At 43.1% G+C, this 22160-nt stretch overlaps 1 protein-coding gene across 6 annotated transcripts in view; it reads left to right on the top strand.

The window, feature by feature from the left end:
• lama2 (laminin, alpha 2) overlaps positions 1 to 20307 on the top strand; it is a 102239-nt gene extending 81932 nt beyond the window's left edge. For 3 of the 6 annotated variants that reach the window (XM_036549514.1, XM_036549512.1, XM_036549509.1), the window contains 29 exons: positions 545 to 755; positions 1125 to 1241; positions 1590 to 1753; positions 2256 to 2394; positions 3152 to 3254; positions 3410 to 3526; positions 3878 to 4060; positions 4384 to 4389; positions 4812 to 4966; positions 5614 to 5757; positions 6447 to 6580; positions 6806 to 6965; positions 7053 to 7177; positions 7305 to 7467; positions 8022 to 8166; positions 8263 to 8401; positions 9367 to 9378; positions 10081 to 10201; positions 10792 to 10968; positions 13210 to 13361; positions 13680 to 13856; positions 14185 to 14377; positions 16414 to 16526; positions 17063 to 17252; positions 17461 to 17619; positions 18062 to 18215; positions 18869 to 18999; positions 19394 to 19616; positions 19837 to 20307. In XM_036549514.1, coding sequence (XP_036405407.1) covers positions 545 to 755; positions 1125 to 1241; positions 1590 to 1753; positions 2256 to 2394; positions 3152 to 3254; positions 3410 to 3526; positions 3878 to 4060; positions 4384 to 4389; positions 4812 to 4966; positions 5614 to 5757; positions 6447 to 6580; positions 6806 to 6965; positions 7053 to 7177; positions 7305 to 7467; positions 8022 to 8166; positions 8263 to 8401; positions 9367 to 9378; positions 10081 to 10201; positions 10792 to 10968; positions 13210 to 13361; positions 13680 to 13856; positions 14185 to 14377; positions 16414 to 16526; positions 17063 to 17252; positions 17461 to 17619; positions 18062 to 18215; positions 18869 to 18999; positions 19394 to 19616; positions 19837 to 19991 — 4162 coding nt within the window. In that variant the 3' untranslated portion in view covers positions 19992 to 20307. Of the gene's footprint in view, positions 1 to 544; positions 756 to 1124; positions 1242 to 1589; positions 1754 to 2255; positions 2395 to 3151; positions 3255 to 3409; positions 3527 to 3877; positions 4061 to 4383; positions 4390 to 4811; positions 4967 to 5613; positions 5758 to 6446; positions 6581 to 6805; positions 6966 to 7052; positions 7178 to 7304; positions 7468 to 8021; positions 8167 to 8262; positions 8402 to 9366; positions 9379 to 10080; positions 10202 to 10791; positions 10969 to 13209; positions 13362 to 13679; positions 13857 to 14184; positions 14378 to 15213; positions 15615 to 16413; positions 16527 to 17062; positions 17253 to 17460; positions 17620 to 18061; positions 18216 to 18868; positions 19000 to 19393; positions 19617 to 19836 lie in introns of those variants that run through there. The other 3 variants (XM_036549511.1, XM_036549510.1, XM_036549513.1) reach the window with 3 other exon arrangements.
• Positions 20308 to 22160: the final 1853 nt, after the last annotated feature.

Here is a 22160-nt window from a genome sequence, read left to right as displayed (position 1 = left end):
TGAGGGAAAACCATAGGTACACAGCATTGTTACGGTAGCACCAATCTATATTAGGGCTATGGGCTGTATGTATTACACAGGCAGTACTGGAAGTAAAAAAACAACAGTATTTGAACTCAGTTGTTAATAGGAGAAACAAACAATTTGAAACACAGTCCATGTTAGTGTACTCTGTAATGTGTCTGGAGTCTGTGTTTGTCCCTTAAAGACCCCCAGTGCCATTCTCACAGCACCATTTTGTGGTTGAGCGAATCCAGACAAAATGAAGAAAGTTTTCTTTTCATATGTAAAATCTTAATGAACTAATTAAAAGTTGCCTGAGGTGGGTGAGAGGGATATTATTTTTTCCTCATCAAATTAGTTTGGTAATGCATTCCCTGCATACGGCGTCACTGGCTTGTACAAGAATAAACAGCGCCATCTAGTGGTGGTTTCCAACTAACATTGTGGGTCCAACGTATGTTCTTCACCCAGTGTATACCCTGTGTCATAAAAAATGTCTTCCTTGTCAAAAATAGCTGAGATAACGCGTATGTTTTTTTAGTGCTGCTGATGCCCTTTACCAAAGAGTCAAGCGTCTCTTTGGAGACCCACACCAGGCCACTGAAGACCTGAAGCAGGAAGTGACCAGCAAGATGGGCGACTACAAGAGCAAGCTGGACGATGCACAAGCCCTGCTGAAAGATGCGCAGGGAAAAATTCGGGAGACCAATGCTTTGTCAGCGCTCAACCACCGCAATATGAGTAACCTGGAGGTCAGGCCTCAGCCCTGCAGATGGTGTCCAGCATGCTTAAGGCCCATTGGACCGGGCACTCAGCTTGGTCATACTCACTGCAGTGGATTCTGTGACTAACATGACACATAACACTGATGCTTTGGATCACAGATTGTTAATAATATGTATTGAAAGTGTTTCCTAACCTGAAAACTGGTAATGCCAGACCTTTACATTTAGCTTATGAATGTTAAGTACATTTTACATTGGTTTTTGTTGTAACAAAATAGCATTCAATTTGCACCTGTCCTTGAAAGGTTTCATGCTGACTGGTAACTATCAGATGGATTGCTGTGATATAGGTTTGAAAACGGCCGATGGCGTAACGTTTACTGTTTTGTCTCACAGAGAAAAAGGGACGCTGTGAAACAAGGGAAGAAAGGAACAGAAGACATCCTCGCAGATGGAGAACGCATCCTCGCTGAAGCAAACCTCCTCTCAGACAACATCAATCAGGAGCTAGAGGTAAGATGTGTATAGACGTAGGGTGCTTAGGGTGTATCTGAAAAGATAAATGCATGTTTTAATCACAGAAAGATGTCATAAGATATCAATGTCTGTCAAATGGGATCATTTTTGTACCTAGCTAGCTAGCTGAAGATGACAAGGTTCTGCTTTTTAGCTAGCTGGTTCACAGTTGCACTGGAGGGTACAAAAGAGCTACATCTTTCCATAGCTAACTGCATCTCAAGGTAATATAAGCAAATGTAGATGACTGTTCAGGTGGGCTCTGCCAGCCACAGGTCAGAGTAGCCATGGAAACTGCTTATTCACCTCCCTCTGATGTTTGAGAGTGACACTCTGTCTGTGCAGGACCTGGAGGAGATGGAGCGTGAGCTGGGTCCCCTGCACGATCAGCTGGACTACAAGGTGAGCCGCCTGGCCAAAGGTCTGATGGACAAGACCCTCCCCGACCTGCTACTGCAGGCTGAGAGCCATGCCGCCCAGCTAAACGAGTCCTCCGCCATCCTCGACAGGTAGATCACAGCTCAGTGTCGACTGGGAGCATGCTCTGATAGGGCTTTCCGGGACTTGCAAGTTTCATTGGTTGGCCTTGCAGGGCTGTCTTCTGCGAACACTAGTTTACCTAAACAAGATCAAATAACAGGTTTCTGTAATTTAAGATGAAAATTCATTTTCAGTTTTTATGGAAAAATGTAAAAATGAAAGTGTTAACTTGTAAATAGCCCTTTGAAGACAGATTAATAAATGCCAGAACCACTTTCTTCTCATTACACTGTTTAATAACATAGGCTTGCTGTCATTATACAGGTGGTACAAACATATCCTTATAGGTGTTGTTTAATTTTTTCATGTAATAGCAATACATAAAGTTTATGGAGGAAACTGAAGAAAGCCTTTGGACACAAGAATATTTTGACAGTAATCTGTGGGAGAGCGGCTTAGGATGTGTACACATTGTGCTGAAGGCAGCTTTTGAAGTCCTTCAGAACTAACTCACTTCATCCCCACTCACAGCATCCTTGCAGATGCAAAAAACCTGTCCTTTAACGCCACGGCAGCATTCAACGCCTACAGCAACATCAAGGACTTCATTGAAGAGGCGGAAAGGTTGGCCAGACAGGCAAAGACACGTGGGGCAGAGGCTGTTCAGCTGGTGAGCTGTTATCTCCCTTTTCACGTCCATTTATCATGCTTCAGAGATCAGAATCTCTGTGCTGTCTTTTTAAAAGTACTTACTGTGCTATTTTGTAGCTTTACTGTACTTCCTGTTCTGTCTTTTTAGTAGCATTAGTCCACCTCCTTTGGTCTTTCTTTATTAACTGCTGCACAGACCTAACTTTTTCAGCAACATCTTCTGCCCTCTGTCAAAGTTCACTCTTTCCTGTGGAGTTTGTTTTTCAGAGTGTAATTCAGCACTAAAAATTCAAAGCGGTGAACTACAAAGCAAAAAAGAATACGTTTATTAATATTCACTTGTTTTCTGTATTTGTGGCCCTTTACCCACAAGAAGTGACGCATTCATTTAAAAGGAAAGTCAGATATGTCAACCAGTCATTACTAACCTAGTTGCACCACAAAATATCCTTGTCTGTTACCTCTGAATGACCTAGAGGACATTGCCAGACATCATAGGACAGGACGTGTGTGCACTTACTCAGCTGTGCACGTTATTATTAGTTATTCACTGAGCAGACCCTCATACCCAGGGTGACATAGACAGCTTTCACAGCCAGGTGGTTATGGGAGCAGTTCATGTTAGGAGCCTCACAAAGAGCTGTAGCGGCAGTGTTGAACCTGCATATTCTGGGTACAAGCCCAGTACCCTTACTTCTGTGCCAAATTGCTGTGTGCTGGGTCCCTCCCTGTGTGTCTGCTACATGGGTCAACGTGCTTGTGTGCTTGTTGTGCAGACATCCACCCCAAGGGGCTCTTTAAAGGATCATGCCAAAAACTCTCTACAGAAGAGCTTCCGGCTGTGGAATGAAGCCATGAAGTTAAACAATGAGGTTAAAGGTAAATTCAGTTCTGTTTTTTTTTTTTTTTAATAGAACTACCGATGCACAAAAATCACTGACAGCAATGTACTTTTCAAGGTCCTTTAAACTTCAAAATGCAGCGCACACAACTGGCCTTGCCCCAGTAGCTCTGAGGGATGGTTTGTGTTTCAGAGAATGGCGAGCAGTTGGGAGGCCTGCAGGCCAGGGTTAAAGCTGCAGGGATGAGGAAGAAGGATTTACAGAAGGCCCTCAACGACACACTCGGAAAGCTGCGAGCGATCCCGAACGGTAAACCTGACCCTTAAACAGAAAGGCTTTCAAAGGCACTCTAGTACAGTATTTCAGGAGTACTATATGTGTTGGGGGCAGTAACAATCCATTCCTGTGGATGCAGCATTGTGGGGTTGGGAGCTGCCTTATATGCAGTGAGAGAGGGCAAACGCAGGCATGGTTCTGTCTGACTTTGGGGCAGGAGGTTCCAGCTGCCACAGGAAGCAATACTTTGTGTTGGGCATGCTCATTTGGCACAGGTTGAGGGCAGTCCACAATCAGTCCAGGCCAGAGCCGGTTTCACTGTTTCCAGCACCCTCAGATCCCAATAGCGCAGTCCCACTCATTGGCAAACTGCTTCCTATTCAGACACAAGCGCAAGGCTGCAAGCGGCCAAAGAGAGGGCGAAAGATGCCAATGACACAGCCACCGACGTGCTGGCCAGAATCAAGGACCTGAATGTGAACCTGATGGGTCTCCAAAGGAACTACAGCCAGCTGGAGGACGACGTGCACAAGGCCAACAACATCATCCAGGATCCTGACAAAAACAGTAAGTGCCAGGCATCTGTTCCTTGTCTTCCTTGATCATGGTAGACATATTCCTATTCATTTGTGCCACCACTTACCTCAGGTTACAGGTGGCGTGTGGCACTTGCCAGTTTTGCTCAAAACGTTTCGACGTGTGAAATAATCTATGTACCATAACTATGGTAGCCACATATGAAGCTGAATTAGTTTTATTTCACCTATGAAATTATTGAAGATTACATGCATAAGTATTTGTGCTTCATACATTACGTGTTTTCTGAGCTTTACCTTACCTTATTGTTTTATCTTGTCTCTCTGTTCACCATTTTTTTCCCACATCGTCAGCAATAAGTATGTATCCATTTTTTACCTATGTGTCCTGTCCATTTCCTGTGCTCCTGTGCTTCTGCATGGTGATGCATGAGCCACAACTGAAAGCAATGAAAGCTCTCTTTGTTTTCTCTGCTGTATTTACGCCTTTGTTTTACTTCAACAGGATTATAGCTGTCCTTTGAAAGCTTAACTAAGCCTGTTATTCTAATGTGCGCTTACAAAGATTATGCTAATTATGGATGCATTTCGAGTAATTAATTTATCATAGTTTTTAATAACAGCTCTCCTTCTATTCATGTTAAATACCCTTAAACGATTTGTTGAGATGCCGCTCTTTTATTGTTCCTCTTACGACCAACGGCGTGAATGGCAGAGTCCTGCTGCAACAGTCCCATTACCCCCAGTCATTTTCTGTCTCCTTTTGTTTGGTGAATATTTAGTCCACGCTGCTGGGGCCAAAGTGAAAGACCTTGAGGATGAAGCTGATAGGCTCCTAGAAAAGATCAAACCAATCAGAGAGTTCCAGGATAATCTGAAGAAGAACATTTCGCAGATTAAGGAGTTGATCAACCAGGCGCGGAAGCAGGCCAACTCAGTGAGACACTTTCTCTTCTGTTCTCCCACCATTATCATCACAATAGATCCAAATACTGGGAACCAATGTACAGAGCTGCAGCACATTACATTACATTACTGTCATTTAGCTCTTCTTATAGCATCTGTAACATAGGTTATAGTTTTTTGACAGGTTATCCATTTATATAGCTGGATATTTACTGAGGCAAATGTAGGTTAAGTACTTTGCCCACGGGTACAACAGCAGTACCCCAGTGGGGAATTGAACCAGCAGCCTTTCAGTTACGAGCGTTACTCCTTACTTGCTATGCTACACAGCACCTTCCCCTAAATCCTGATTCATCGTGCTTTAGCGTTCAGTTGAGTCAGCCTGGTTCACAGAAGATTTAGCTATTTCCATAAATCTTACATTTGACTCCTTATGATTATTCATCAGTAAATCTCAGGTAAATGTCTGAAGAGGCTGACAGGCTTGAAGGAGAGATGTCTTTGCTTTTGACAGAGAGTCTGCCTCAAGGTTCATCAGCCTCTTTAAGATTGAAGGGTAGAGTAGGGTCTGAGAGTGGAGTAGTTCTTTTCAAAGTCAGTCTGTTGTTGGTGAAATTGCATTCTTTTGCCTGTGAAAGAGTGCTTGCTCCTGATTCAGTGGCATTTTCTGACACCTAGATTAAAGTGTCGGTCTCATCCGGGGGTGACTGCATCCGCTCATACCGCCCCGAGATCAAGAAGGGTCAGTACAACACCATCATCCTGAATGTGAAGACCACCCACCCCGACAACCTGCTCTTCTACCTGGGCAGCGCCAGATACGTGAGTGTGGAGCGAGGGAGGTCTGAAGGTTCAGGTTTATGTGCGCACTCCAAACACCATATTCCTTATTTTGGAAAAAAAAAATCTATGCTGAAACTGACCTTGTTGTACTTTCAGTTTTACTGTGTTTTTGTCTGTGTTTTAAAAGGCCCAATTAAAGTCAACATCAATATGAGGGAATAGTATTTCACATGACTTTGCATATCTATGTAAAACAATGCACATTATCATTTATTTTCTTGTATATCTGATGCAGCTCAATTAATTAGAAATTGTTCTCCCAAACCACAATTTCTTAAACAGATGTGACATGTGCTAATGATATCAAATTCAGACAGAAAATAATAAAAGATTATTGCTTAAATATGCAATCCCCTTAAGAAGAGATATAATATTTCTTTATGTATGGTAACCACGGCAATTAACAGCGTGCTCGAATGAGGCAATTTCATTCGGCTTTATCACTGATTTCCCCTGGGAAATTAGAATCCTTTTGCTCTCCTTGCCTCACATGTTTTTCTTCAGTCCTCTGCACGCGGGTTTGAATGCCCTCTTTGCTCGGAGGTCCTCCACTGTCTGCGGTGCCTGTGCGCTCCCAGCCAGGGCTCTGGGAGGGGACCGGTAATGCCTCAGTAATGCTGCCAATTACGCACACGGCTCCCTGCATCTCATTCACTCATTCGTCCCAGATCGACTTCCTGGCGATAGAGATGCGCAAAGGAAAGGTGAACTTCCTGTGGGACGTGGGCTCCGGGGTGGGCCGTGTGGAATACCCAGACCTGGCCATCAATGACGGGAACTGGCACCGGATCGAGGCCTCACGGTGAGGGGGCGTGGCTGCAGCTGCTGTGAAGATCACCTGACACAGAATGAAAGACTCTTATGTCTGCTTCTGTAATCAATGCACGCCTTCATAAATGATGTCATAGCTGCAAGCACAATCATTGATTATCACCAATAGAAAAATGTTCACCCCACCAAGAGCTTGTGTTCAGTATGTGACCCCTGCGCTGAACGTTTGGTTGAATTCTTTACCGCTCACTCACAGGATTGGTATCAACGGCACCATCTCCGTCCATCCATTGGAGGGTCCGAAGGCTGGCATCATGCCCACATCCACCAGTGCCACGTCACCCACTGCATATACCATTCTTGATGTGGACCAGAATGCCTACCTGTTCGTCGGCGGCATACTGGGCACTGTGAAAGTGGGTTTTGAAGCACGCATTTGTGTGGTATATGTGTATTAAAATGATGGATTCTGATGATTAATGCACTTGATTTGATAACTGTAGAAAGCCGATGCGGTCAAAACGACCACCTTTACTGGCTGCATGGGAGAGACGTACCTGGACAACAAACCCATCGGGCTGTGGAACTACAGGGAGAGGGAAGGGGACTGCAAAGGCTGTGTTGTGAGGTATACCCACTAAATACTCTCCACGGCTTCGGCTTTTACTTCCTCATTGTATGATCCAAAAGGGAAACATTCACCTGGATGCTCAAAATAAACCTGAATTTTCCTCTCCTGTGTGTGTCCTGCCCAGCCCGCAGCCATCCGACGCCGAGGGGACTGTCCATTTCGACGGGGAGGGGTACGCAGCCGTGAGCCGCCCGACGCGCTGGAACCCCAACGTGTCCACCGTCATGTTCAAGTTCCGCACCTTCTCCACCAATGCACTCCTCATGTACCTGACCACAAAGGATATGGTAACAATGCTTACTTTCGATGATGCTCTGCTACCAACAATGCTCATTTTCAGATACAGAAATAGATTAGATCAAGATATTACAAAGGGAGAGGTTTGATGTGTCCCAGGCTTGGTAATCAGAATGATGTTGTTCTTTATATAATCTGGATAAGCTTGTCTCAGGCTGCAACTAGCCTGTTTAGGTGATATTAGTAGATAGCAGATCTGGAAAGGGCTACAAAGGCTGCCCTTGATCACTTTTGCATGAGTTTAGTACACCTGGCTTGAAATTAATTTTCCTTCTCATAGCTTTTAATGGACATGTACTCAAAATTAATTTCAAGGTCCAATTAGACATAACTGTTAAATGATGACAGTAAAATTAATTGTTGTAATTTTAAAAGAGCTACTCTGGGTGCCTTGTAAGTAGGCTTAGTCTACTGTTGAATGTCTCTCTCTCAAGGATTCAAGTACTCTCTCTCTCCCCCTCTCTCTCTCTCTCTCTGTCTGCCTCTTTCTACCTCTGTCTTTCTCTCCCTCTCTCTCTCCCCTCTCTACCTCTCACTGAGACAGAAGGACTTTATGAGTACAGAGTTCAGTGACGGCCATGTGAAAGTCAGCTTTGACCTGGGCTCGGGCACAGGGTCGGTCACTAGCAGCAAGCGGCACAACGATGGCAGATGGAAGTCCTTCACCATGACCAGAATGAAAAATGAAGGTAATGTAATCACACCTTTATCCCACAGCTTTAGAGGGTTTCACCCATTCTTACCAAGTCATTTATTTATATCCCTGCCCCCCCTCTTAATCACAGCTACAGTGACCATACTGGACATTGACAGCAATGAGGAGGAGAAGATGGTGGTGACATCGCAGGGACCCAGCACGGGGCTCAACCTCAAGGAAGATGAGAGGATCTATTTCGGCGGTCTGCCTACTATTCGAAACTTCAGGTGAAGCGCAGGGCCTGTCATGTTGAGCTGAGAAGGGCTGTTTTTTCCCCAGGCAGCACTTATTGCATGAGGATATTTAAAAAGCACACAGCCTATGCACCATGCCTTGTCTCAGGGAATCAGCCTCATTTCAGATGACATTTTGCACTGTTCAGCAGGAAATCCCCCAGGGCAGTCTTCACAGGTATATGTCTGTTTTTATCACAACATTAGGCCTGACTTTTACAAATGCCAGGGCTATTTTTCACTTTTTCCTTCATGAGCCTTTGTACTTTCCTGGAAAACTGACTTAATTGGAAACTTGTAATGGAAAGGATTTCTTCAGCTCCTCTCTTCCCTAGCTCTACCATATTACTGTCACATTTGTAAGAATCAATAGACTCTTTTTTTCTTGCTGCTGTCACTGTCCTACAGTCCTTCAACATTGCAGTGTTTGAGGAAGAAACGTTACTGAGTCCTTGAGTTCTACTCACTGAACTTCTGATAACTAGGAGGCCTTGGAAACTAAAAGCCGAAATGCAATTGCTGCTAAGATAATGTGTTGAATTGTATTAAAAGAAAGCAAAAAGACAGTACATGCTGCGCTGAGTTCTCCTGTATTTACATCTGCTGGTCTGTACAGTGCATTCACTACAAAAATGTGAACTCTGAACCAGAACACTGTGGACTGGCTGGCTCATATTTCTAGTCAATCAAATCATACTCATATGGCCTACGTAATACCTCTGAAGTGAATTCCAGCACAGCAGTTTCAGTTGAAAAAGTGTATTTTTAAGGAATCCATATGAGTTATTACCATGTAGCAGCTTCAATTTTAACATTATTAATTGATTTAAAAATGGATCAGTTTTGACTCTTCCTAGCCTGTGGATTAAACTTGCCCATGTAATGTAAAACTGTGTTAAGCTTTTGTTAAGTTTTGTGTTATGATGATAAGGATTAATACTTATCTCTTATCCTTACAGTATCAAAGCCAGGTAAAACACACATTAATGCATATATTACTTTTTGCATGCATTTTGCATATTTTTTTGTATGTAGATTACCTCAGCACCTGGCAAAACTGGAGCACCCTGAAGGCTTGATAAGCGCATTTAGTTTAAGCACACGATTAGAAGCTCAAAATGCTGCACTACCACTAGGAGCTTTAATGCAATTTGCTCTGGTCTGCAGAACCAAAAATGAAGATGACTTGGCCCTTTACTCAGTCTAAGCATGATGCTTTGTTCTTAACTTTGAGTAACGCATTTAGGCAGGTGTTACGTTTAGTTTCTTGCTCATTATCTCCGAAATTAATGAAATGAACACTTGATCAAATTTGGCTCTCAAATTTAATGACACAAGGCATTTCAGTTAGACTGAGAGCTCATTCTTTTACCATGAGGAGATGAAACAGCTGATAAATTGAGAATCCAGACACCTTTAGAGCAATTATTTTGAAATGTATTCTGAAGGCCAGTTTAACCTCTCTTCTTTTTCATTTAATGTTAGTTGTTGTTGCCCTTTTTTATTTGTATTGCATGTTTTACCGCCAAGTTTGTCAGACAAACTATTTTTTGTGGCTGCCATGTGACACGGCTATTATCTATTATAATTAAAAGCACTTTTTCAATCTACTTTGTAAAAAAAATCAGCTAAAAACTAAGCAAGTCAAAATTTTTTGTCCTGCTCAATTTTAGACCTGAGGTGACTCTGAAGAAGTATGCTGGCTGCATGAAAGATATAGAAGTCTCCAGAACACCGTACAATTTGCTAAGCAGCTCAGACTACACGGGCCTCACTAAAGGCTGTTCTATAGAGGTGAGCTGATCATGTGTCATCATCACCCTTTCTCTTTCATCTTCCTGTTTCCTGCTCTACAGCTTTACTTATTTATAGATGCAGGTGCTCCAAGAGAATACCTACCTCAGCTAGGACTTTGCTTAATCTTTGAAAAAGAAAGCAAGACACGAGTGAAAAGAGACTTGTTTAGAAAAGCAATGTTGGTATGCATGAAGGAGAGGGCAGAAGAAAAAGAATATGAGAAAACAGAGAATGGACACGAAGGAGGATACTTACATTTTAGTTTAATAAACAGAACGCAAGAGACCAGTTGATATGAGAAGAAAGAAAGAAAAAAGAAGAAAGGGACTAGTTCATATAACAAATACTCAACAAATACTCAAAGCTTATTCAAAATCCCTACGATGAGAGTAATAAAACAGTAAGACAATGGAAAACTCAGAGTAACCTTTAGAAAAAGAGCGAGGCAGTCTCTGTCTCCCTATCTTCCCCTCATGTGACCTCCACAGACTACTTCAGTCATGTGACCAATGTAAGCTACCTTAGTCTGGGCGCCAACACAAGATGTGTCAGTTATGTGACATCAAGCCTGGTTCATTTTCCCACAGAACCTTCATACCGTGAGTTTCCCCAAACCGGGCTACATGGAGCTGAAGCCCATGTCTTTCGATGTGGGAACGGAGATAACGCTGTCCTTCAGCACCAAGAGTGACAAAGGCATCATCCTTTTTGGAAGCGGGGGCATCCCAGCGCCCCCCAGAAGGAAGCGAAGGCAGACAGGAGAGGTGAGCTGACCCCCCCCCCACACACACACACACACACACACACACACACACACACATACACAACCCTCTCTGCTGTCACATGCCCCGCCTTACACACCTGTATAACAACCTCGAAATTCCCTTCTTCCATTATACACACCTGCCATTTCTAAGCCTCTCTTAGTTGAAATAAAATACAGCAATCTGTAGTTATGTTTTGTGATTGGTTTAATTGAATCAAGAGCGCTGTGTAATTGTGGGTTAGAAACCACACAGAGCACATTTATAATCAACTGGTATCTGTGAGATGTCTTATTTTATATGAGAACTATAAAAGAAAAGCAATCGTACTCTCATCAAAAAAATTGCCATCGCCCCGTAGCAAACAAAGCTGATCATTATTTCTGAAGGAGAAGGCTGTGGGTTTTGTGATCATTTTAATTAAAATCTGACTTTTTACATCTCTGTTAGCGCTGCCTTCATCTCCTGCTGTCCCAGGTCTCCAGAGTGCTGTAGGGCATCACATCAATTAGATCCACAGGCTGAGCAAATGATAGTGGATTTAACCTCTAACATTCATCTGGAAGTGCCTTCAGTAAAAATAGATTATACAACACCGCGATGATGGATCGTATCCAATTTGCGATAACCCTGGGGAAAGGTCCAGACCGTCACCTTTGAAAATCATTATCGCCCATAAATTAAGTGGATGTCATTTCAAGTGAAGACAGTTCGGTACCTCATTTCGGTGTCCCTGTCATTCATTTCGCCAATTTGCGCAGGGGAGCAGGAGTACGTGTTGAATCTGACTTGCAGAATGACGAGGAATGTGCTCCTCGGCTCCTGACTACACTTCCTGTCTGCGCATGTGATTCTGCAATTCCGTGCAGGGAAAAGGTGTGCTGATAATCTTGCTGAATTGATTGCTCTGAATTCAATCAGAACAAGAGTGCTTGTAAACGTCACTGTAATGTGATTGTAGGAAGGCTCAGGCTTTCGAATGTTCAGCCTTAAAGGAAACCCAGATAAGACCGCAGCCTTGCAGAACATGGGCTCAAAGCCTCCCCTTTTGTAAATGTAAGGCAATAAATTTTTACAGCATCACTTTAAAAAGAAAGCAATATATTCCAAGATACATTAAACAAAGATTGTATCCTCAAATTTTTCCAAGAAGTATATATTTAACTTATCAATAAAAATAATTCCATTCACCTGATTTCCTGACAATCAATTCACCAAATAGCTTGTATTTGTCACTTGCTTATGTGTACAATACCATATGCTGGTTTTCAGATGAGCAAATGCGAATACGATCACAGAAATTTTCAACTTTCTGAACTTGTGACTGTGGATTAAAAAAACAAGGAAAAAATCTGTCTAATTATAACTGAAAAAAGGCCACAGCTGCCACTAGGTAGGCAGCCAGAGGCCAGTTGGGTACTAAGAGCAGGAAAGTCAATGGCCAGGGTCACCCGACACTTTGGGCCGCATCTGTTGACATTATCACATCTGCAGCCACAATACATTCAGATTGGCCGGACCTGTGACCAGGCATATGGTATATATAAAAATAAAATGGTACACGACACCTGAACATTCTCTGTGGCTACATCTGCTCCCATTGGGACGGTGGCTTAGCATGAAGGCCTCCTACCAAAGAGAGCCTACACTTGTTGGCCCGGTGCCAAAGAATCGCAGAGCAGCAGAGACGTTTCAGCAGACACCGGCCAAATGCAAATTGTGCAATGTCATGATTAGGGATGAGTCACAGTTCGCTGCTGCACAGCACTGCGCTGGTGGAATGCTGCGGAGGTGGAGGTGTGATGGTGTGAATGTAGACAGAGTGCATGCAGATCAATGTTCAACGATGGCACTGTAGCAGACCACAGTGTTCAGTAATGGCTCCGTAGCAGATCAGTGTGTGATCATTGCTCTATAGGAGATCCCAGTGTTCAGTAATGGCTCTACAGTAGATCAGTGTTCAGTGATGGGTCTATAGTAGATCAGTGTTCATTGATGGCTTTATAGCACATCCCAATGTTCAGTAATGAGTCTATAGCAGATTAGTGTTCATTGATGGCTTTATAGTACATCACAGTGGTCAGTGATGGACCACAGGGTGATGGTTCTGTTCCAGATCATAGTGGTGGTTCCTTGTCTACTGCCATTTGGAGCATTCCCACTGCTATGATACTACATGTGTGTCCCTCCATGGGTTTATGAGAATGCCGTTCTCACAATCCTGCCCCTGTCCCACTGCAGCCTTTCCTGTCCGTGCTCCTGAATAAGGGCATCTTGGAAGTGTTGGTGTTCACAGGGGGTCGAAACCCTCGCAGGGTGATCCGCAAACCGGACGACGGCATCCTCCATGATGGCCGCGAGCACTCCCTGCGAATCGAGCGGATAGGCGGAGGGTGAGCCTTCTCCAGAGCGTCCGCACACCCTCACACATTGAAGGAAAAACTGTGGCCTTCACTGCTACAGCAAAGCACTGCTGTGAGAAAATATGCACTGTACTGAATGGTCACCTGCAAGGGACTGTTCCTGTGTTTATAAAATCAACATCTAGACAGTTGTCTGTGTGTTTGCAAGAGTTTTGTAGTGCAGGATAGTCTGTGTGTGTGTGTGTGTGTGTGTGTGTGTTTGCATTCACAGTGCAGGATTGTCTGTTCATGTGTTTCTGTGCAAGGCTTTCACAGTACAGGATTGTCTGTTTGTATGTTTCTGTGCAGGGCTTTCACAGTGCAGGTGGATGAGGAGCCCAAGCTGGAGCAGAGTCTACCCAGCGACTTGCCGTTGAGTATAAAGAGGCTTTTCATTGGTGGAATTCCGCCCGACGTGGAGACCAGCATGCAGAGGACCAACATCCCCTTCGATGGCTGCATCTGGAACCTGGTCATCAACACCATGTCAGTGTCACTCATTATTCACAACACTCTTTCACTATTTTGGAAGCCATTTATTTCAGCTTTATTGTATCATATTGATATACTAAGCATATGAAGCAGTCCAGGGCAATTTACAGATGTGAAACAATGTTTGACCAGACATATTTAAATCTCTGTTATTAGTCTTGTGTCTTTTTTCCAATGGAATGAACACAATTGACCCATGAATTGAAATGAATTTAAATGCATTTAATGTCTTTTTGATAACCATTTCCATAATTCTGATTAGTACATCAGTAACCAACCAATTACTGTCTCATATAACTGCTCGATTTGCACTTTTCTGCAGTCCCACGGACTTCTCCCAGCCGGTGTCATTCGAGAATGCAGAAATAGGGCAGTGCCCAGACCTGGCCCCTCCCCCACCCCCAGCCCTGCCCCTCAAACCTGACATTGAGGAGAAGAAAGAGGAGGATGTGTCCCGGCCCAAACCTGCTCCAGAGACCAAAGAGGTCACCCGGCAGCCTCCAGCACCCGTGACTGTACGTTCTGACCGCCACACATTCTGACTGTGTCTGCCACTATCACGCTGACCGCAGCCGTGCACCTCTCCTGCCCTCTAATGCTCCAGCTGAGGCAGATGGGACTGGAATAAAGAATGAGTAATGAGCCTTTATTCCAACCCATTAGGTCTGCTTTAATGGGCTTGTGCTTCAGTTAAGTAGAATGGGGAGGGAGGGGGTCCTGTACTTTCAGAACACCACATCCGTATCCACTCTTTCTCTTCTCTTCCTGTCATCCTCATTCACTAATGGCAGCTTCACTGTTGACCTCTGTCTGTTATGTTTATCAGTAATATTTTAATGATGCATTTTTATGAATGAGTGTTTGTGTCAATACAGATGGAAGGAAAGGGAAATGGCACGGCGAGCTTCGCCTTTCAGCCATTTCCATCGTTGCTTTGTAAGGACCAAAGGACCTTTGCAGAGATCATATGTGAATTCCAATGAGCAGTTCTTTTCAAACCATGTTACCTTTTTATATATGATATATGTACTGCAGACTGTGTGCTCCAGTATCACCAGTGGCATTGAATGCAGAAGCTCAACAGCTTTTAACTAGCTTACCTGCATCTAATTGTGATTTACCTTATACCTTATACAAAATGCCTGTTTTAACCTACTTTACCTAATATTCTATCTACTTTACCTCATAGTCAACCCGCTTTACCTCTTTTACCTCACACGCTACCTGCTTTACCGTGTTTTCTACCTGCTCTAACTTTCCTTTACCTGATACTCTACCTGATATTCCTCTGTTACCTCATACTCGGATTGCTTTTACTGCTTTACTTCATGCTGTATCTGCTGCTCCGTAGGACATCAGTGCCACCGTACCCGCTAGCATTGCTCCGCCCGTTACTGCTGCTCCGCCTGTTACTGATGCTCCACCTGATACCGCTGCTCCGCCCGTTACTGCCGCTGTGCCCGATACTGCTGCTCCGCCTCCTAGCGCTGCCTTGCCAACTGGCCTGGATTCTACACTGGTACCTCTACCTATGATTCCTGCAATGCCATTCAGTCTGCCAAACCATCCCTGGGTTTCCCTCTCACCCTCTTCCCTCACTTACAGCGGTGCTTCCCTCCTTCCTTTTGTGCTTTTTCCCTTCTTAATCCAGTAGGCAATGAGTAGGCTGTGGGTTAAGTGCAGAAGAGGGAGAGTTTTTGTCGGAGAGTTCTAGTGTAGTGCCACCTGCCTCATCCCCCCACCCAGAGTACAATGACCCCAATCTACACTTGTCTGGGAGTTAAACAAGGTGTTGCTATTCCACAGCAATTGGATTTTTCTTTTTTTTCTATAAAACCAGGCTGCCATGGACAGTTTTGAAAGTGGTTATTTTTTCCTCATTCACATGCAAGCCAAATACCTTGGGTCTATGGCCATCAGCTCATTTAGAAATAGGAGTTTTTAGCACCTTTTTTTCAAAGGAATATTAATGTATTAATCAAATAAGCAACTAATTTAAATTTCCATGCATGTGTTTTGATATTTTATGATGCCTGATATTAACATTTCAAATGGAGCTGAAAATCTGTATTAACCCTGGTTATTACTGTGTGCAGTTTCTTTGAAGAGAGACCATTTAACTTTGCACTGGTAAAAATGACAACTTAAATTTAGAATATGCACACTAAAGATACATGTTTAAAGAGCTGTAAAAGACCTGTTTGAAAAACAAAACAGTTGTCCTAATACCTCTTTAAAAGACTAAAGGATTTATTTCAAGAAAGCCTCAGTAGTAGTTAGACAGCCAAGACTCTAAGTAGCAAAAATTTCATGTATTTTTTAATAGCACCACCCAGAGGCAGCATTGAGAATAACACATCTAATAGGAGGCTCATTCTTGGCCGTCTACGAATTAAACATTTTCAAAATGATTCCACAGAATAAAAGATATCATGTTACGGATAACATCTTAATAGCTCGCAGTTTAATTTCAGCAGGGTGTAATGAGCGTATGTCTCACTAATGTGAATGTTTATGAGTCTGCATTAAGATTGTTCCTGCGCTTCATCAGATTCCCTGTGCAGCAGAGGCCAGCCCTGTGGTCTTAGAGAAGGCGAAGCAATTTGGCCTCTCCAGAAACAGTCATGTGGCTATGGCCTTTGATGACACAAAGGTCAAAAACAGGTACAGGAAGATTTCCTTTCATGTCTGTGAGGGATATTGCTTCTCTCCTTCGCGCGTGTTGAATGTCAATTGTGAATAGATCCTTAACTTTAAAATGCCCTCTGGAATCTTCTATAGTTTGACTTCTCAGAGCATGGCACTCTAGAATGCAGCTTTAAGTGGAGTTGTGCAAACCCAAAAATGAAATCATATTTTTTTGTGATGTAAATTTTGGAGCAGATGACAAATCTCAAAAAAAAATTACTCAGCCAGCGTGATCAGTTCACTTGGTCATATGTGCAATGACACATGTATATAATATACATATCTCTTTAATATGGTGTTGCACAACAACAAATAATCCTACAATGAGGTGTCTGCAGCTCATTAGCCCCTTATTGACTGGAAAGCCATGGTCACATAATATCTTAAAGGAGAAAGTAACAAAGAATGCATCCATTGACTGCCTCTGTGTGTGTGTGTGTGTCTCCTTGACTGTCACTATGTCTGTCTCTGTGTCTCCCTGTCCATCTGTCTATCTGCTTGTCCTCCCGCAGACTGATCATAGAGTTCGAGTTGCGGACAGAGGCGGAGTCTGGCCTGGTCTTCTACATGGCCAGAATAAACCACGCTGACTTTGCCACTATCCAGGTGAAGGAGGGCATGGCCCACCTGGCCTACGACCTGGGCAGTGGAAACACCTCCGTCAGTGTCCCTCGCATTATCAATGATGGACAGTGGCACAAGGTCAGAGGTCGCCTTTATTTTCCTGGCACTCACCGTAAAAACATGGGAATATTTAATGTTTAAGGAAATTTGTAGACAAGAATCTGGATTGCTGCTGCAGTCCTGTGCTTTTACATTAAAATAAATAATTTCCAAGTCATATAAGTCTAAAAGTGACTGATGGACAGTGAGACACTGCAACCACAGTCTTCTTCCTCTTCCCCCTCAGATCCGGGTGCTGAGGGACAAGCAGAGGGGGATCCTGACTATCGACAACCGCTACTCCAAACACACCACCAGCCCCAAAAAGGCGGATATTCTCGATGTTGTTGGGATGCTCTACATCGGAGGCCTTCCTGTTAATTACACCACAAAGAGGATCGGCCCGGTAAGACAACACACCTGGCTAACAGTAAACACAAACCTAACCATAGTTCTAACCCTAACAATAACCATAACCCTAACTTTTCTGCTGATCAGGGAAGAACATTTTTTTAATTTTTATTTTTATTCTTACTCCTAGAAAAAATGTGTGTTTTGACACTTAAGAGTCTTAAATCCAATATGTCAAATGTAAACTATTGCTGAAGTAAGTATTGCTCAACGTGAATGGATACACTTCTGTTCTTTTGTGCTGAAAGTTGCAATCTGCTATAGCATCTGCTATATGATTATAATGCAATGTAAAGTAATGCTCATTTTAATCATTGCATAAATAATATAAAAAATTGAAACAGGAAAATAACTGGTCACCTGGCTGTGTGAAGCAACACTAAGAGTAATAATCATTTGCAGTATATTGCTAACCCTTGTGTTTTGATGTGGATTAGGTGCTGTACAGCATCAATGGCTGCATAAGGAACTTCAAGATGCTCAACTCCCTGTTGGATTTGGACAACCCCACATCCAGCTATAATGTAGGGTCCTGTTTTGTCAGCACAGAGAAAGGGACATACTTCAATGGCACTGGATATGCAAAAGCAGGTATGATCTAATAAGGCTGTAAATGAAAGGATATATCCTGAACCTAGTAGAAATCCCATTTAATTCTGTCTCTAAGCTGAATACGCTTGTTGTTAAAGTCCACTGTGGGGTGTTTTCTGATGTATGCAATGTGTGTTTATTGTGCTAGTAGAGTGAGGCTTCATTAACTCCATAATGGGCTACTACGTGTTTTCGACCCATGACTTGTATGAACCAGTCTGCAAACTATGCTCCTTATAGCAAAAAAAAAATCATTGATAGCATATGTTAGCTGCACTTCATTGGGGTTCATAATGTCTGATTTTCCTAGCACCCGTCTGTTGTAATGATTATTACATCTCAAATCAAACCAGGTTTAGTTTTAGTGTTGGTTATTCTATCTCAAGTCAAACCAAGTTTAGTTCTAATGTTTGCCATTCTTCTATCTTAAATCAAACAGCGTATAGTTTGTTTAACCAGATTCAGATATTTCTTAAACTCAGTGTAGTGGAATACAGAAACTCTTTGTAAAATTGTAAAATTATTGCTGTCATCCCCATCCGTTAGCAACTCTTGGACACCATGCATGTTGTCATTTGCATAATCATGTAGAATTGCTACATAGGCCAATACTCTGTCTTGTCTTTCTGGTTCCGATCCTGGTCTGGGTCCAGTGGGCTCATACAGAGTTGGCTCAGACATGTCCATCCAGCTGGAATTCCGCACATCCCAGAGCAGCGGGGTTCTCCTGGGAATCAGCAGCCAGAAAATGGACGGGCTGGGAATTGAACTGTACAATGGCAAAGTGAGCACGCTCAGAATGTACCCCATCGCCCCTTACACTGCACAACCTTCCACCCTTCACTACAAACCCTATCACACCTTGCACTGTACAACCTGTCCTCCTTTCCACAACATTCCCTACCATCTGTTACACTACACAACTAATCCTGCCTTATACTACAAACCCTTTAATGCCTTACCACTGCACACATTCATACGTCTTGATCCACTGAAAACAGTGAACACAAGTAAAAAGATATTGTCCAAACAGTCTCTCAGTGCATTAGAGTCTGATCACCAAATACAGACACAGTGTTCTTAAGCTTGTGAAGGTGTGAAGGAGCTGGCTTTGGTGTGTATAGCTTCCTGTTATGGAATAACACCCCCTACCTTGCCCCACCCTGCCCCGCCCACAGGTGCTGTTCCATGCGGATAACGGACTTGGGCGGGTCACAGCGGTACACGAGCCGGACACAGAGGCAGGTCTTTGTGACGGACAGTGGCACTCTGTCACCGCCCACAAGCTGAAGCACAGGCTGGAGCTCATTGTAGACGGCAGGAAGTCTGAAGCGGAGAGTCCCCACGTCAAGTCCACCTCTGCCGACACCAACGACCCTGTCTATGTGGGGGGCTACCCTGGTACGTCAATAAGCCTATGTAACAGCATAATGTAATATTACCGGATATAATAATATCCCATATAACTGCACACTCACATGTAAGTGCATAATAATATATAACTGCATTATTATGTGAATCTGTATAACCACATATGTAACACAAATGCATATGTATACAAGCATGAATGAAAACCAGACAGTGTATCAGTGCGTCATCCCAGTTTTAATGTTCTTTACAGAGGGCCTGAAGCAGTTTGGGCTCACCATCAGCACACCGTTCAAGGGCTGCGTTCGTGACCTGAAGCTGGCCAAGGCTTCGAAAGTGCTGGAGGTTCAGTTCAACAAGGCCCTGGAACTGCAGGGAGTCCAACCCATGACCTGCCCTGCAAACTGACCCGACTGGAACTAGCTCCTGCAACCTGCCCCCTTTCAGCAACCTCTGCTTTGCACTGTATCTGTGTGCTCTCTGGCAGTGTGACTTGGGTTTGACTGTGTTGTTTTGTTTTTTTTTTTTTTCAGTTAGAGTGTGAAGTATTCACACAACAAATTAGGCAGGATTAATTTCAGCCTTGTGGGGTTTTAAAAGAATGCTTGCATGCCGCTTTAGAAGGCTCCTGTTGCTCTAATTTCACCTCATTTGTCCACACCGCTAGCCGTATGCATGGGGGGGTGACCGCACTGTAATATATTCTCTATGCCATTTTCAAATATAGGCCTTTTTGATGATATTCAAATGCTTCCTGTGTCTTCCTTGTGCTTACAGAGATGCTAAGTGCCATGCTCACTACGATGATCAGTGAAACTTAAAATATGCTGCAACACTGTGGTTGCAGCCAGCGTAAGAAGAACACTCAGTTTATTGAGACTAGTCACGCAGTCACTGTGAAGAAACATCGCTGCTTCAGTTAATAGCACACACTTTGCACAGCAGACATCAGATGATTAATATGAAACATTACAGTAGAACGTGGAACCCAGTCACTCATAAATAGTTACACTGCAGTACAAAAGGAATAACTGAGTTAAATTAAGGTGGCACAAGGACTGCAGTGATGAAAACTGTCTGACTGCAAATACAATGCAGTCAAAAATACAGTTTGTTGTTCTCTTATGGAAATACTTGCCACATCTTGAATAGGCTAACGGCTGCATTTGGAACAAGTAGGGAATAGGTTAATAGTTGAATGCAACATTACACCTAACAAAGCATCAAAAGGGAAATTGTCACACAATTAGACAATACATACACACCTTCTACTTTATGACATGTTTGATGGAAGCAGATTTTGTTGTCCTTGCATTATTATCTAAAACACAGTAAATAAAATGATCGCACTTGGATCAATGTTGGTGTGACTTGTCAATGTCAGGCTGAACAGAATGACCACATCAAAATTGCTGATGCACCAAGCAGGAGAGCATTCCATTTCTTCCATATGGAATACAGCTGTTCAGCTGTTGTTGAAAAGGATATTGAATATTATCTGTCTGTCTGTCGATCAAGTTTGTGTGTAAGGCTGAAGGAAAGTAGACAGCAAATCAGCGAGCCTCTCAAGGTGCTCACCTCACACAACTGTAAGTCAGCACTAGTGATGTTACGTTCGCGACCGATCCGAGTCTTTTGAACAGCTCTTTGGTACGAACGAAGTGATCCGAGTACTTGAGAGCCGTTCATTTTATCGTTGCGCCCAAATTTCACTGCGTGCCCTAAGTTCAGTTTGTGTAGCATAGTAGTTATGGAGCAGGAATTGTAAGTAAAAGGTTGCAGGTTTGATCCCTGCTGTACCTAGTAATCCCAGCCCCCTAAAAGAACAATGAGCTGCTTTTTTGAAAAAGAGAGAAACATAGTTCATCCATGAGTCCTGGTGAAGTCTACATTTGTTTTTGTAGGCCTTTGCCACCTGCAGTACATCAGCACAAACACACACACAGGCCTTTAATCTACCTAAATATAGCCTGAAGAAGCCCTTCTGTCCCCGACCCTGCAGTTTAACTGTGTGGTGAATGTAAACTAGTGGTAATTTAGTTCTTTAGCTACACCTTATTCATGTCTGACATTGCCAAACTCATGGCTTGTGATCCTCCTCATTCTACACTACTTCATTTCCCATCTGAATTCATTTTGCAACACAAATCCAGTCACGAGGAAACTTTGCTCCCTTAAGAATGAGGAAGCCACATGTGCTGTAACATATTCATCACCAGTAGTTCCCCGAAACATCCAGAGAAAGACTTCTGCGTATTGCAGCAACATTTAAGTTTAATGAATTTGTGTTTATCAAGACACTACTTATACTGTTACTGTTGTCATACATACAGACCTATAATTGTACATACCTGTACAATTTGTTGGACTGCTAAAAATATATACTTTTTAAAAAATCAGTAACAAAAGCCATCTTAGATAACTATTCTCTCTATATGGTTTATCATTTTCACCCTTAATGTCCAGATAGATCAGCTGAGAACAAAATTCACTTATTCATGGATGACCTTGAGAGTCCTAGTCAAACCCCTAGTGAATTTCGGAAGGGCTGTTTGAGATAGAAGGCAATGATTTTTC

This window comes from Megalops cyprinoides, chromosome 17 (genome assembly GCF_013368585.1).
Source record: "Megalops cyprinoides isolate fMegCyp1 chromosome 17, fMegCyp1.pri, whole genome shotgun sequence".
NCBI lineage: Eukaryota > Metazoa > Chordata > Actinopteri > Elopiformes > Megalopidae > Megalops > Megalops cyprinoides.
This window is presented reverse-complemented; position numbering and strand designations above follow the sequence as displayed.